The sequence below is a fragment of the Choloepus didactylus genome, chromosome 14, assembly GCF_015220235.1.
Source record: "Choloepus didactylus isolate mChoDid1 chromosome 14, mChoDid1.pri, whole genome shotgun sequence".
Lineage (NCBI taxonomy): Eukaryota > Metazoa > Chordata > Mammalia > Pilosa > Megalonychidae > Choloepus > Choloepus didactylus.
Window position 1 is genome coordinate 2414802 of NC_051320.1, and position 15721 is coordinate 2430522.

Consider the following 15721-nt stretch of genomic DNA (forward strand, 5'->3'; position numbering starts at 1 on the left):
AAACCAGAAACTGATGGTTTGGAAGATTCTGGGCTTCCAGAAAGTGAAAACCCAGTGGCTGAAGCCCCACATGACGATTTAACAAAACATGGAACCCGACCACCGTTTCAGTACAAGCCAGGATTGGAGATGGAGTTATCCAGAAAGACTCTGTGGAAACTCCTATTGCCTGACAGTTTTGATCCCTGTGTACTGCATGACAAGCTGACAAAATTTTTGCAAAATCTGTATAGACAGAACTGGTCTGGAATGGAAGGGATGGAGAAGGGACAAAGTGAAGGAAAAATTTCTTCCATGAAGACAAAGCCAAGGAGGTTGAGGTCTGGAGTCAAGAAGTCTCGGGCAGGGAGAGCGGAGCAGCCCATGCACGTGGAAAGGGCGAGTTTGCCCCAGAGGCAGAGGGTGGGCCGTCCACCTAGATGCTCAGGAAGAGTGCTGCCACCCCAGGCCTCAGAGAGGGTGGAGCACATTCCCCTGGGATTGGGGACAGAGTGGCCATCACCCCACTGTTCCAAAGGGGTTGAGTGTGTGCCACAAAGATGGAAGAGAGTCTGGGTGCTTTCATGATGTTTGAGGACTGTGGGGCTGAGAAGAAGGCAGTCTCCCGAATGTATGGACATGTTGGAGCACTCACCCCAGCATTTAGAGAGAAAAAGGATGCTATGTAAGCATTTGGAAAGGGTTGAATTCCTGCTCTCTCAAGCCCCAAGGATAAAATATTCTATAAATGACTAACTTCGAAATCTAATGGAGTTTCCCGGCAGATTTTAGGAACAGTTTTTGTCCCTTAAACAATGTTTTCCTTTCAGTTACTCCTTATAGCAATGGGGATGTTTATCCTATGACTGTTCCTCCTTTGAATATTGGAAGCAAGTAACTTCCAATATAGAAAGGAAGTTTGGATATTGGGAAGCTTCACAGGTTCAGAGCTACAGGGGAATTCTGCTTTAGGACAGACCACACTTGAAACTAATTTTGATGGGATCTTGTACTTAACTATTACTAAAACGATTTAAGTTTTTGTGATATTCTGATGGGATGAATGTATTTTGTATATGGAAAGGCCATGTCATTTTGGGGTCCAGGGGGTGGAAGGTGCTGGTCTGGATGTATTACGTCCCCCAAAATGCCATGTTCTTTGATGCAATCTTGTGGGGGCAGATGTATTAATGTTGATTAAGTTGATAAATATTGATTCAGAATTTCTATGGAGATGTGACTCAATCAACTGCGGGCAAGACCTTTGATTAGATTAATTTCATGGAAGTGTTACCCCCCCCCCATTCAGGGTGGGTCATAATTGGATTGCTGGATTCCTATAAAAGAGTTTCATATACAGAGGGAGCTCAGAGAAGCCAAGAAGGACATTTTGGAGGGCAACTGCAGCTTAGAGAGGACAACATGCCCAAAGAGCAACATTTTGAAGAATGCACAGGAGCTGAGAGAGGAGCTGGAATACAACCTGGGATCAGCAGATGCCAGCCACGTGCTTTCCCAGCTAACAGAGGCTTTTCAAACACCACTAGCCTTCCTTCAGTGAAGGTATACGCATGCTGAAGCCTTAATTTGGACACTTTCATGGCCTTAAGACTATAACTTTGTAACAAAATAAAACCCCTTTATAAAAGACAATTCATTTCTGATGTTTTGCATTCTGGCAGTATTAGCAAACGAGAACACCAGCCATCAGGGAAACTCCCACTGGGGCAACAATCAATGTGCCCAGTGCCCACCAAAAAATCTTCATCTAAATCCCTGGCTTCTTGCCTCAAAGGAGCAGCCAGTGAGGCTGAGGTAATAGAAGTCTCAGATCTTTTTCAGACAAAACAACAAAATCCATAGCCATTCTGAAAGGTCATGTGGTTACAGCTTGTCATTCATTTTGGTGATGTCAGCATTGCATCCTCAGCAGGCTTCATGCCATCTGGTTTTATATAATATGAAACCACATATATTTCACACATTGTAAGTAAAGGATTTCTCACATTTTTTCATTGAGTATCTGTTCCATCAAAATTATCGCTTGTTCTAGAGTTTTCTCCTCCTGGAAAAGACTTTCCTATCCAGTCTTCTGGTTTAGGAGTTTTTCCAACTCTGAGCTATACTTGTACACCCAAGGCTGAAACTCAGAGGAAATCTATTACAGGTAATCACAGACATAGGGTTCCTCCCAACATAGTAAAATCATATTTTTTAGGGATAGATTATAAATACATTTACATATTTATTACACTGATAGAGAATTACACTCCTGTGTGAGTTCTTTCATTTTTTTAAAGGTTATAGCTGTGGCTGAAGACACTTGATTATGCAGAACATATTTAGTGGTTCTCTGATGCTCTCTAATAGCAAAATAATGTCTAAAGGTTTCCCCCATAGATGTCAGATACATTTTCTCCCCAGTGTTAGTTACCTCATGTTATCTGAAGGTAGCACTATCAGTGAAATCTTTCCCACATAGATGGCAGGCATATGATGTCTCCACAGTGTGAGTTCTGTCAAGTTGCCTAAGGTGAGAACTTTGAAGGAATTTCCACAAAGCAGACAGACATATGGTTTCTCCCCAGTGTCAGTGCTCTCATGTTGCCTAAGGTTACCATATGGACTGAAGGATTTCCCACACAGATAGCAGAAATATGGCTTCTCCCTAGTGTGGGTTCTCTGATGTCATCTGAGTGTAGATCAGTGAAATCTTTCCCAAACAGATGTCAGACGTATGATTTCTCCCCTGTGTGAATTCTCTGATGTCGTCTGAGGGTAGAACTATCAGTGAAATCTTTCCCACATAGATGGCAGATATATGGTTTCTCCCCAGTGTGAGTCCTCTGATGTCGTCTGAGAGTGTAACTATCAGTGAAGTCTTTCCCACATAGGTGACAGACATGTGGTTTCTCCCCTGTGTGAGTTCTCTCATGTTGCCTAAGGTTACCACATCGATTGAAGGATTTCCCACATAGATGGCAGGCATATGGTTTCTCCACAGTGTGAGTTCTTTCATGTTGCCTAAGGTGAGAACTTTGACTGAAGGAATTCCCACACAGAAGGCAGACATACGGTTTCTCCCCAGTGTGAGTTCTCTCATGTTTCCTAAGGCTACCATATTGACTGAAGGATTTCCCACACAGATGGCAGAAATATGGCTTCTCCCCAGTGTGAGTTCTCTGATGTCGTCTGAGTGTAAAACTATCAGTAAAATCTTTCCCACATAGATGGCAGACATAAGGTTTCTCTCCTGTGTGAGTTCTCTGATGTCGTCTGAGGGTAGAACTATCAGTGAATTCTTTCCCACACAGATGGCAGACATATGGTTTCTCCCCAGTGTGAGTCCTCTGATGTCGTCTGAGCGTATAACTATCAGTGAAGTCTTTCCCACATAGGTGGCAGACATGTGGTTTCTCCCCTGTGTGAGTTCTCTCATGTTGCCTAAGGTTACCACATCGATTGAAGGATTTCCCACATAGATGGCAGGCATATGGTTTCTCCACAGTGTGAGTTCTTTCATGTTGCCTAAGGTGAGAACTTTGACTGAAGGATTTCCCACATAGATGGCAGACATATGGTTTCTCTCCCGTGTGAGTTCTCTCATGTTGCTTAAGATTACTACATAGACTAAAGGATTTCCCACATAGATGGCAGACATACGGCTTCTCCCCAGTGTGAGTTCTCTCATGTTGCCTGAGGGTAGAATTACCAGTGAAGTGTTTCCCACATAGATGGCAACCATACTGCTTCTCTCCAGCATGCATTTTCTCTTGTTGTCTAAGGACAGAACTACTTCTGAAGAATTTTCCACATAGATGACAGTCATATGACTTACATCCAGTATGAATTTGCTTATGTTGTCCAAAGAATGACTGATAATTGAGAGCTTTTCGAAACTGTTCATTCACATATGGTTTCTTTCCCATGTCAGTCAATGTGGAGTGAATAGAATCCTCGCCCAAATCATGACTTTCAAGAAGATACTCTCCAGTGTTAGAAATCTGCTACAAATGACAAGAGAGATTGTTAAAGGTGTGTCCACATATATTCATTACTTAAATTCTCTAGTCTAATCATTCAGTAAGTCTCCAGTTAAAATTCATTGTAAAAGTTACATGTACATGCTGTGCTACTTTCTTGTATGCAGAGATTCTCTGTTGTAGCATCTCAACCGCAGACTATGTAATTAATTTTGAAAACTTCATTATGTTTCACAGAATAGTTATATGAACCAGGTTTATTTAATTGACCTTTTATAAACATCAGATTATGGTTTTGGGCTCAGGGTAATTTTTCCCTTCAATGAAATTATGCAAAACATTTTAATAGGAGTATTTAATTCTGTCTTTAATTACACTCAGAGACTGTGGTGAACTTCTAAATTATTCAATCCTAGCTCTCTAATTGGAAGATCAGTGCTCACACTCATGAAGCTTACCTCTAAATGGATGGTAGATGTATCCTTCTTACAGATATGTTGCACGGTTATCATTTCTTCTTTTTTATAGTCATTTTCTCTTTCTGAAACAATTTTAAAAACATTATAAAGTGACATTAGTAGAATGAAATATTAGAAAATCCCCAATGCTTATTTGATTATGTTTTAAATATTGATAATTAGATGAGAAAAGAATGTAAAATTAGGGTATACTCTAGGACATAGCAACACTTTTCCAGCAACTGATAACTAAAATATTTTCAGCATTAAATAAGGGAAAATAAAAAGATGGGACATTGGGTGATAAAGAGAGGGAAAATCCTCAGAAGAGGAGGAGAAAAAGGGCCATTGTGTGAAAGTTTAACTCTTATAAGCAACAAATCTCCATTTCCCTAAGCCAGAGAAAATCATGAATGGATTCTCAACTAGAGATTGATACATGTATGGAATAATTACACATTTGAGGAGATTTTCCCCAAATTCATAGCCTATAATTCAGAGAATATCACTCAATTAGGAAATCTTCAGTTGATATTTCTAAGGACCTGCTCATTCATTGACAATGCCCCTGCTCATATTGAAACACAGAGTCTTAGAACTCACCTGGACTCTGTCCTTGGAGAAATCTTAATCCTTCGCTCCACAGTTCTTCTCCTTGTTCCCACTGGGAAAGCACTTCTGAATTGCAGAGCTGATACCCTATTTATGAGAAACAGAAGCATAGACTTTGAGTTTTATGCTGAAATAAGTTCATGATCATCAAGTCCAGGGCAGGGTAAGAGGAACAAAAAGGAAAGCTCTGACAAGAAGCACCAAGAAGTGTAATTGAAACACAATATATTGATATTCCTATTCCAACAAAGGATGACTCTAGAACTTCAGTCAAAGACATTAAGGATATTTTGATGCCTATGCTTAAATTCACTGACTACAGTATCCTCAATCTTTTCACACAAGGAGAACTTTTGACTCCACAGTGGCTGAAGTGTAATTTATGAAAGAATTCAATAAACATAAGCTCCACCAAAACACTCTATGTTTTATGTAGAAATGAGATGCCTTCTCCTTTTCTACTGTGTGCTGAAATTTTTCCACAGTCCCTAGGGGATAATAATTATCTTGAGACTATTTATTTTATCCAAAGAAATAACATTCATTGAGTTCTTGCATTGCCATGAATGTTGGAGACTGAGTCTCAAGAAAGACATGAAATTTTAGTAAGGAAGATCACATGCACTGGTGGGACAAATGAAACCATAAGGAATAACTAAAAAGAAAGATTCTTTCAAGTAGTCCTAACAGTTATGAAAGAAATCAGTGGCGAGATCAGAGTGGCACATGGTGAATTTGTCTAGATACTTGAATACATTGATGATAGATTAGAAAGATGAATGAATGGATGGATGGATAGAAAGCTGTACAAACAGAAAAAAATTTGAGAAACTCACCCATGAACAACAGATGATTAATATTCTCCAGCATAACATCTCTGAACAGCTTTCTCTGGGTTGTGTCCAGCAAGGCCCACTCTTCCCTGGTAAAGTTTATAGCTACATCATTGAAGGTCACTGATTCCTAAAACAACACAGGCATTTGGGTTCAGACAAGGCTTTTCCTAACAATTTCCTCAGGAGGTCTGTTGAAATGATAGCACTGAGGAAGGGAGGTTGTTGGGTGCATTAAAAGCTCAAACTGTGTTTGGGATTCCAGTCAGATCATTCTTAATGCTAACCCAGCATCTCTATGAGATACACTCACAGAGACATATGCACTTCTTATACATAAAACTTCACCATAAGGCAATATTGCACAACATATGTTGTGATTAACCTGAAAATTTGCCAAAAAACTTCCAGATGGTGATCATAAAATTTTCTCTTGGAGAATCCACAACAAAATCTCCTCCATTAAATTCAAGTAAATTCACCAACTCATCATAAGGGAAGAATTATTCATGATCTGCCACTTTTTAATATAATGATTATTCACTTATTCCCTACTACCGTACCAAAATATTTTTGTATTCTGCCTTAGTATCCATCTTTGGCCAAGCAACTTCCCTCAACACTGACCTTCAGCTTAGTTAAGTTTTCCATCCCTGCAGGCTAACTCCCCATAATTCAATCCTACATCTTTGGTCACCACTCACGTAACTGACATGGCTGACCCAGAACCCAGGTGGTCCCAAATGGTAAGGTAACCATTCCCTCAACAGTGGGATCCTGAGTACCCTTCCCTATTCAAAAGATCTTGCTTGAAATTAACCACTGAGTCTGTGGAAAATCTATTAACCTATGCCCCTGCCACACATTAAAACAAGTCCATGGGTCCTTTTTCTCAGCATGTGTGCTGCCCACAAACAACCAGGGCTGTTCATGCTTCCCACCACCTCCTCATGGCACCCCTCTCTCCCTAAGATCTGGGAATGATAAACTACTTTTTTCATGTATTTTCTCTCACTCCCCCATTGTGTAATACCTGACCTCTACCCAGATACAAATTTTAAACCCAAATTAACCATTCTGAGCATCTGCAATGACCTCAGTTTCCTTGTCTATGAAATGGTTTAACATAATGCTACAACTTTTGAAAAATCCAATGAGCTGATGATTTCTATCTAACCAATACTTGTTAAGTACAACTGTTAAGTCTATTATTCATTAAAATGTCAGAAATACTTGAAGTAATGTACGTAATTCTGCAGAAGTGTACAGGCTTTATACAGAACTTGAGGACAGTCAGTTCTCCATTCAACTCTACAAAACTCAGGTGTTTATTATGAGACATGAGGGTAGGCTTAGTAGCAAAACCCAGGGCCCTATGAGAGTGCTATACTAAAATACAGTCCTAGGATGATTCTTCCTGTTGGAGGAGGCCTCCCATACTCAATATTCTCCTGAACTTCCAAACTGCAATTTTCACTGTCTCTTTTATACTCATCTTTACTCTCTGTTCAAGGATAAACAGACTCACTATTGGTTCTGGTCTCTCTCTTGCTAGTTCTTAAAACATTTTCACTGTTCTTAAAATTGTACTACCCCTACAATACTACTCCTGTGTGCACAGCTTAAAACAGGTAAACAATATTTCCTGTCCATTGCTTCCACTTACCAAAGTTGTACAAATGTTGTTCAGAAGAGAGAAGATGGTTAACTGGCCACAAGATGGCAATGAATATTTCAAACATCTTTTCAAAAATGTGAAAATATATTCTATCAAAACTGTAAGAAGTTTACTATTGGATAAAATAAATATATTACTTTTCATTGCCTTTTCTGGCCTCTTTCTTGTGCTCTCTTGAACATGACATAGCCCTGACCCCAGCACTCACACAACTGGACTAATCGAACTCCCCTGATAAACCACTGGAATGTTAAGTTTTCCAGTTACTCATCTCTATCCCTTGCATTCACCACAATCCTAAGCATAGTACTACCACTAACATAGTGAATGAGTGAATTATTTCCCCACTGAGGCCAAAGGCTGCATGAGGAAAATTAATCCTCTCAAATCTCTTCTGTGAATACACAACCTGAATAGCAGATGGAATAAATCAGTGTAAATGGTGGAGAGAAGATTATTTCTTACCCACTACATGGCCCGCCATTATTATACCGGAGTCTTGGGTATACATAAGTGGATCTCAAATATGTGAGGATTTCATAAGTGTACTTAGAATGTACCAGGCCATTAGGAGAAATCTGCAAACTCCTGAATAGGGTTTAATTTCAGTATAAATGGCAATTCCTTACTCACCAGTGGTTGCATTGTCAGTAATTCCACCACCAACCGTCTTCCTCAGGAGTTTCAATCTCAGACAGTCCAAGCACTAAGCATCCAGTGCTGAGGATGCAGAAAGAAGCCATTAGACTCAAAACTTGTCCAAAATTCCCAGACCCACCTGTCACATATACCCAATCCTTCAACTGTAAGTACTCCTACCCAATCCAACCAACAGAAACATGTAGCCTATCTAAGAGAATCAGGGGAAGGCCCTCATCTCCTAAATTCAAATATAAGAAGGCTATGGCTCATGTTGCTAATAATGAAAATGTAACTACAGATATCTTATAGATAGGAACATGAAAATCATATTTCATGTGTTAATTATCCCATGATGCTCAGAGTGTTTCAGTCCCCTCCGTGCATCAAAAATAGATATGTCCAACTAATACCACAAGTGGATTTTGGTCTTTCCCTGCAGGTGCATATTGTGAAAATTCTCAGATTTATGTATTCTTGGTTTATTCTCTAGCATTGTTTCTCCAAGGTTCTATTCCTATCCCTGCCCTTCAGTGTGCACTTGCCCTAAATCATCTTGGTTCAACTCCTTGGGGTTCCTGGAAAGATCACTCCCTCAAGCCCCTCAACCCTGACTTTCAGCTCTTTCCCTAATGGATTTAGATACTGTGCCAGTTTGAAACTGTTATGGACTCCAGAAGAGCCATGATCTTTTAATCCAATCTTGTTGGGTGAGACCTTTAGATTAGATTATTTCCATGGAATTGTAACCCTGCCCATACAGGGTGGGTCTTAATTAGATAAATCGGGTAGTCCTTTAGATAGCTGAGATCCCACAAAGACCCAGACACTTGGAGATGTCTGGAGATGCAGACAGAAAGATGTTTAGAGATGCTAAGCTAGACATGGAACCCAGAGTTTGTACCAGAGAGGACCCCCAGATACTTAGAGAGAAACACTCTAGAAGAACAAAAAAGAATGCACAAGAGCTGAGAGAAAAGCTAAGAAAGACAGAGGCCCAGAGACATGTTGTAGAAAGCCATTTTCAAATCAGAACCCAGGAGGAAAGGACCAAGAGCCCAGCCACATGCCTTCCCGGTGAGAAAGGTGTTCTGGATGCCATCATCCTTTCTTCAGCAAAGATATCCTCTTGCTGATGCTTTAGTTTTTACACTTTCATGGACTTAGAGCTATAAATTTGTAACCTAATAAATCCCTGTAATAAAAGCCAATACAGGAGATCTAAGACGGCGGCATAGAGAGGAGTGGAAGCTAAGTAGTTCCCCTGAACAACTAAAAAAAAAAACTAGAAACAACTAGTATACAATCCAGAATAACGGCAGGAGGACAGACATGAACATCCAATCATCAAACACCAACCTGATTTGGGAGGAATGCCTGAGATCACAGCACAAAATCTGTAAGAACTGCGGATCCAAATCGGGAGACCCCTCCCCCATAGCCCAAGTTACAAACCCTCGTGGTGCCAGAGAGACGCTTTCTCCCAGCGAGTGAATATAGCTCAGCTGAGCTCCAACTGGAATTTTAATTAGTGAGTTTGAACTGCTCACGACGAGTTGCAAATCCCCAACAAGTAGACAGAGGCTTTGGGTGACGACTAACCTTGGAAAGCCAGAGGGTCTCCTCGGACTAGCTCTGTTCCTTTTTCAACTCAGTGGAGAAAACCTCGGCCATTTTGAGTTCCCAGTTCTGTGACCCAGACAAGGGTGTGGCACAGGCAGAGAGAGACCACTGAAATGCTAATGACCTCCCCCTAAGGCATCCATCTTCTCTAAAGAGGAAAGGGGTGGGGCCCAGCTTTACTGCCTGCCTTTCATTCAGAACTTACACCAGTCAAGAATTATAGGCTAATCTTTGCATCAGGCAGACAGCGTCCCTGTATGGCCTGGCAGCCCAGGGCTTAGCTTGAGGGACAACGTGCACAGCCTTCCCTCAGCAGAGGTCCTGGAAGATCACAGCTGAGAAGGGGGGCCCACTTGGAAAACCCAGGGACGCTATGTCAATGCCAGTGGTACGTGGGTCAGTGACAGAAAATCTGGGGCAAAACTAAAATGAAGGCTTAGACTCTTGTGGCAGCCTTGAATCTTCGGGAACCCGGGGGATTTGAATATTAAAGCTGCCCTTCCTCCCTGGCCACCCGTACACACGCCCCACATTCAGGGCGGACGGCTCCAGCAACACACCCAAACTGAGTTCTCCAACTGAACCCCACAAGAATCACTTCCCCATACAACACAGAGACAGAGTTGGGGAGAACTGACTGGAGGTGTATAGGTGACTTGCAGACGCCATCTGCTGGTTAGTTAAAGTGTATGCCAAGAAACTGGGATTGGTATCTTTTTTTTTTACAAATTGAAAGAGCCCTATCAAGCAAAGCAAATGCCAAGAGGCTAAAAACAACAGAAAATCTTAATGCATATGATAAAACCAGATGATATAGAGAATCCAACTCCAAACTCCCAAATCAAAATATCGGAAGAAGCACAGTACTTAGCAAAATTAATCAAAGAACTACAATGGAGGAACAAAAACATGGCAAAGGATTTAAAGGACATCAAGAAGACCATGGCCTAGGATATAAGTGACATAAAGAAGACCATAGAAGAGCATAAAGAAGACATTGCAAGAGTAAATAAAAAAATAGAAGATCTTATGGAAATAAAAGAAACTCTTGGCCAATTTAAAAAGACTCTGGGTATTCACAAAACAAGATTAGAGGAAGTTGAACAATGTCTCAGTGTCCTAGAAGTCCACAGAACAGAAAATGAAAGAACAAAAGAAAGAATGGAGAAAAAAATTGAAAAAATCAAAATGGATCTCAGGGATACGATAGATAAAATAAAACGTCCAAACTTAAGACCCATTGGTGTCCCAGACGGGGAAGAGAAGGGTAAAGGTCTAGAAAGAGTTTTCAAAGAAATTGTTGGGGAAAACTTCCTCAACCTTCTACACAATATAAATACACAAAGCGTAAATGCCCAGCGAACTCCAAATAGAATAAATCCAAATAAACCCACTCTGAGACATATTCTGATCAGACTCTCAAATACTGAAGAGAAGGTGCAAGTTCTGCAAGCAGCAAGAGAAAAGCAATTCACCACATACAAAGGAAACAACATAAGACTAAGTTGTGACTACTCAGCGGCCACCATGAAGGTGAGAAGGCAGTCACATGACGTATTTAAAATTCTGAGAGAGAAAAATTTCCAACCAAGAATACTTTATTCAGCAAAACTCTCCTTCAAATTTGAGGGAGAGCTTAAATTTTTCACAGACAAACAAATGCTGAAAGACTTTGCCGATAAAAGACCTGCCCTACTTCAGATTCTAAAGGGAGCCCTACCAACAGAGAAACAAGGAAAGGAGAAAGAGATATAGAGAATTTTAACAGACATATATAGTACCTTACATCCCAAATCACCAGGACACTCATTTTTCTCTAGTGATCATGGATCTTCCTCCAGAAGGGACCATAAGCTGGGACATAAAACAAGCCTCAAGAAATTAAAAAAAAAAAAAAAAAAAAATTTGAATATACTCAAAGCACATTCTCCAACCACAATGGAATACAAATAGAAGTCAATAATTTTTGAACTGTAACTCCACTATTTACTTCCTACATGATATAAATTACACGAACTCTAATGACAAATCAGTGGTTTTGAACTCAGTGTAAAATATGTAATTTTAGACAACTACATAAAGGTGGGGGAATGGAGGACTATAGGAACATAGTTTATGTGTCCTATTGAAGTGAAGGTTGTATCAAAAAAAAAGATTGATATGGATTTAAGAGGTTAATTTTAACCCCCACAGCAAACACAAAGAAATTATCAGAGAATATAACCATAGAGATGAAATGTAGAGTTTGGGTTAAGAGAAATGGGGGAAGGGGCAATGGGGAGTTAAGAAATGAGTGTAGAGTTGCTGTTTGAGGTGAAGGGAAATCTGTAGTAATGGATGGTGGGAAAGAGCATTACAACATTCTAAATGTGATTATTCCCACTAATGGAAGGCTAGGGAGGGGGTGGAATGGGAAGATTTAGGCGGTATATATGTTTCCACAACTGAAAAAAAAAAAAAAAAAGTCTAAATAGATGATTGAATGCCAAGGATGAACTTGGATGGGATTGGAGGATAGAGGACAGGTGGCTCAAAGGGACACAGTTGAGACATAAGGTAAAGGAAATATAGAATGTAAGCTTTGTATCATTGTTGAATCTCTTGTACTTCGTAGCAGCGCTTAATGGGATCACATAAAAGAATGTTCTTGTTCACAGGAAGTGTATACGTGGATTATAGTGTATGTTCAAGGATGTGTGCAGCTAGCTCTCGTAAGTTCAGAAGACAAAGCAATATAAGATGGATGATAGGGAGGGAGGGAGGGAAAGAAATAGTGATGTGACAGTATGTTAAAGTTGGTGGATTGAGCTATCGAGGGAGGGGGGTCAGGGTATGATGGAATTCTTTGTATAGGGTTAGTATTGTTTTTGCAACTGTTCCTATAACTTTGAATTTATTTCAAAAATAAAAATAAATAAATAAAAATAAATTTAAAAAAAAAGGCCAATAGATTTCTGGTATTTTGCATAATGGCAGCACTAATGAAGGAGAACAGGTATCTATCATGCAGCTTCAAAATTATTTCATGATGGGGTTAATCAATTTAAGGACTAACTTCATTTGGAGGGATCAGTGATGTCCAGTCTCCAAATCAAGACCTCAAAATCCCTTGTAAAAGAAAGTAACAGAAGTACATGTTCCTAAGTTTTCTGTCATGTCCCACAATCCTCAGGTGAGGAGGCTCAGAAAATATGGAATGTAGTGGTTTGTGAGGATATCTGGTTATTCCATCTGATAAGTTAGTAAAGTGGTTCCTGTAGTCCTGTCCCATATTAATCATTTGTGGGAACATCTCTGCATTTCTCTTTCTCTCTCTGATATGTGATGTGTGTGTTTGTATGTGTGTATGAAAGCATTAATCATTTATAACCAGTATATTTCCCTCTAAGACACTGTTAATAAATAAATGTATTTCATGGACAAATGATGATAATTCACCAATTTGTATCTGAGGTCCAGAAAAAAGAGAAAAAAAATGGTGCATTATGTTTGACTTGCTTGATGATTAACTGTATTTGCTTATTTAATCCTCACAATAATCCTGCTATTTATGGTTTATTTAGCGAGTTAATAAATTATATGATCAGAGTTTCAGAAAATTTTAGTATTATGACAAAACTTTATGACAGATAATGACACAGCTAGAATTAGAACTCGGCTCTGTGTTCTAGTTTGCTAATGCTGCCATTATACAAAATACCAGAAAGAATTGGATTTTATAAAGGGGATTTATTAAGTTACAAATTTACAGTTCTACAGCCATAAAAGTGTCCAAACCAAGGTATAAACATGAGTATACCCTCACTGGATAAAAGACTATTGGCATCTGGAAAGCCTCTGTTAGCTGGGAAGGCATGTGGCTGGCATCTGCCTGCTCCCAGGTTGCTTTTCAAAATAGCATTCTCCAAAATGTCTACATGTCAGCCAACAGCAGGAGTCCACAACTCCAAGCATCTCCAAGCTACACCAGCAAGCTTCTGGGCCTGTGTGGCTCTTTCTAAAGAACTCCAGTAAAACTAATGAAGACCCACGCTGAATGGGTGGGGCCACACCTCCATGGAAATAATCTAATCAAAATTATCCCCTACAATTGGGTGAGTCATATCTCCATGGAAACAACATAATCCAAATATCCCAGGAGACTGGATTAAAAGATCATGGCTTTTTATTGGGGGATATAATATATCTAAACTAGCACACTCTGCTTGTCTGCCAAGGTTATATTCCTGGAATTTTACACACCACTCACAATTTTTACCTGGCATATCCCTCTAACATCAAACACCAGAGTTCCAACCCTATGGCCACAAGATCCTTTCCTAATTTCTCCACAAGAATACTCCCCATACTCAGATCCTCCTTCTACATGGGAACTACAGTGCAGTAACCCCTCCCAACAATCATCATCCTCTCACTCTCATTTATACTGCCCAGTTTAGTCCACAGTTCGTAATTTCAAAAGGTGCAATAAGACCAATATTATGATTCTCAGACTATTTAACACATTTACCAATCAAAACGTCAATATTTGGTGAATTCAAATACCTGTAATTTTCTGTTACTACATCTGGCACAGTACTTGAGTAAGATATTAATCCTGGAACAGCACAGATTCACAACTCCTAGAGGTTTTCAAGTATACCTGACAACTGTACTGTCTTGCTAATCAGATCATTCCTGCATACTCCATAAATATTCAAAACCTTCTCCAAACCTTCTGAATCTCATGCAATCTATCACCTACTTTCACTTTCAACAGATGAGATTACCTCCTCCTAAGCAGATGGAATATGTAACTGGTTAAATCATACTAACACCTTAATATCTTCAAATATCTCTAAATGCAAACACATTAGTTACTCCTTCTCTCCTGTTAAATAGAAAAGTCATTTTACCTCTAGCCAAGTCCAATGCCTCCAATTAATCTCAATCTCTTATTTTGTTGTCAACTATATTATTGATTACAAATTAAATCTCATTTAACAGAAAACTCTCCCTCTCTTCACAATCAATCATCCGTCAAGCTCATTTTTTTTTATCCTTCCATTTAGAAAAAAAAAAGGAAAAACTCCTGGTGAATGTATTTTCTCTCAAGCTCTCACTCTCCAGATCCTTCCTTGCGAAACTGACAGGGCACCTATCATATCCTCATATGCACCGTACCCTTTGACTCACAAAAATCAACACTGATATCCTCAATCATAAAACTTGGAGATCACTAATGATCTCCCAAAAAATAAATCCTTACTTGGAACAAAAGAATTGGACCAAATCTTTTTTAGAACCTTCTTTTTCCTTGCTTTCTGTGACATCGCATGTCCTGACTGTATTCAAAGGACTCTGGACACTCCTTTCCCATGTCCACTGCAAAGAAGTCCTCAAACAACACTACTGGAACATTTTGAAACTAAATCCCAGTTTCACTTCTCTCCTCATTTTATGCACTGTACTGGTCTGTTCACAAATTTATTCAATTTCATTAATCTCTTCCTTATCTACCTCTAAATTGAAAGTGATGAAACACTTATCTGGTTTCCATTTCTCAGCTATCATGGCTACTTGCTTAATTATATGCACATAAAATGAAATCTATCACAAGACATTATCTCCTCAACACCCAAATTATAAACATTACTCCTTCCCTAGTCTCCAATCTTAGTTAAATGCTCCACCAGGCATTCAGGGATTGATTTTTTACATGTCATCTTTAAACATCTAAGCACAATTAAACATTGCTATTATCACTACTGAGGACTGTTTTCACCTCAGTCCACACATACCCTCCCATACCACACTCATTTTCTTTCAATCTTAATTTAAATGTCAGTCCCTCAGAGATCCCTTAACTGAATTCCAATAAAGTTAGTCTTGCCCTTTCACTCCCACTTAATTGCTATCCTATTACTCTTTCAGGCA

The 15721-nt window shown here is 39.5% G+C and overlaps 1 protein-coding gene across 4 annotated transcripts in view; it reads right to left on the bottom strand.

Moving 5' to 3' along the window:
- Positions 1 to 1553: 1553 nt before the first annotated feature.
- Positions 1554 to 15721, bottom strand: part of LOC119509220 (zinc finger protein 596-like) — a 69554-nt gene continuing 55386 nt past the window's right edge. For 2 of the 4 annotated variants that reach the window (XM_037803139.1, XM_037803138.1), the window contains exons 2-6: positions 8177 to 8263; positions 5869 to 5995; positions 5024 to 5119; positions 4421 to 4503; positions 1554 to 3986 (exon numbers count right to left, since the gene is read on the bottom strand). In XM_037803139.1, the coding sequence (XP_037659067.1) occupies positions 2709 to 3986; positions 4421 to 4503; positions 5024 to 5119; positions 5869 to 5995; positions 8177 to 8188 (1596 nt within the window). In that variant the 5' untranslated portion in view covers positions 8189 to 8263 and the 3' untranslated portion in view covers positions 1554 to 2708. The remainder of the gene's footprint in view (positions 3987 to 4420; positions 4504 to 5023; positions 5120 to 5868; positions 5996 to 8176; positions 8264 to 15721) is intronic. The other 2 variants (XM_037803141.1, XM_037803140.1) reach the window with 2 other exon arrangements.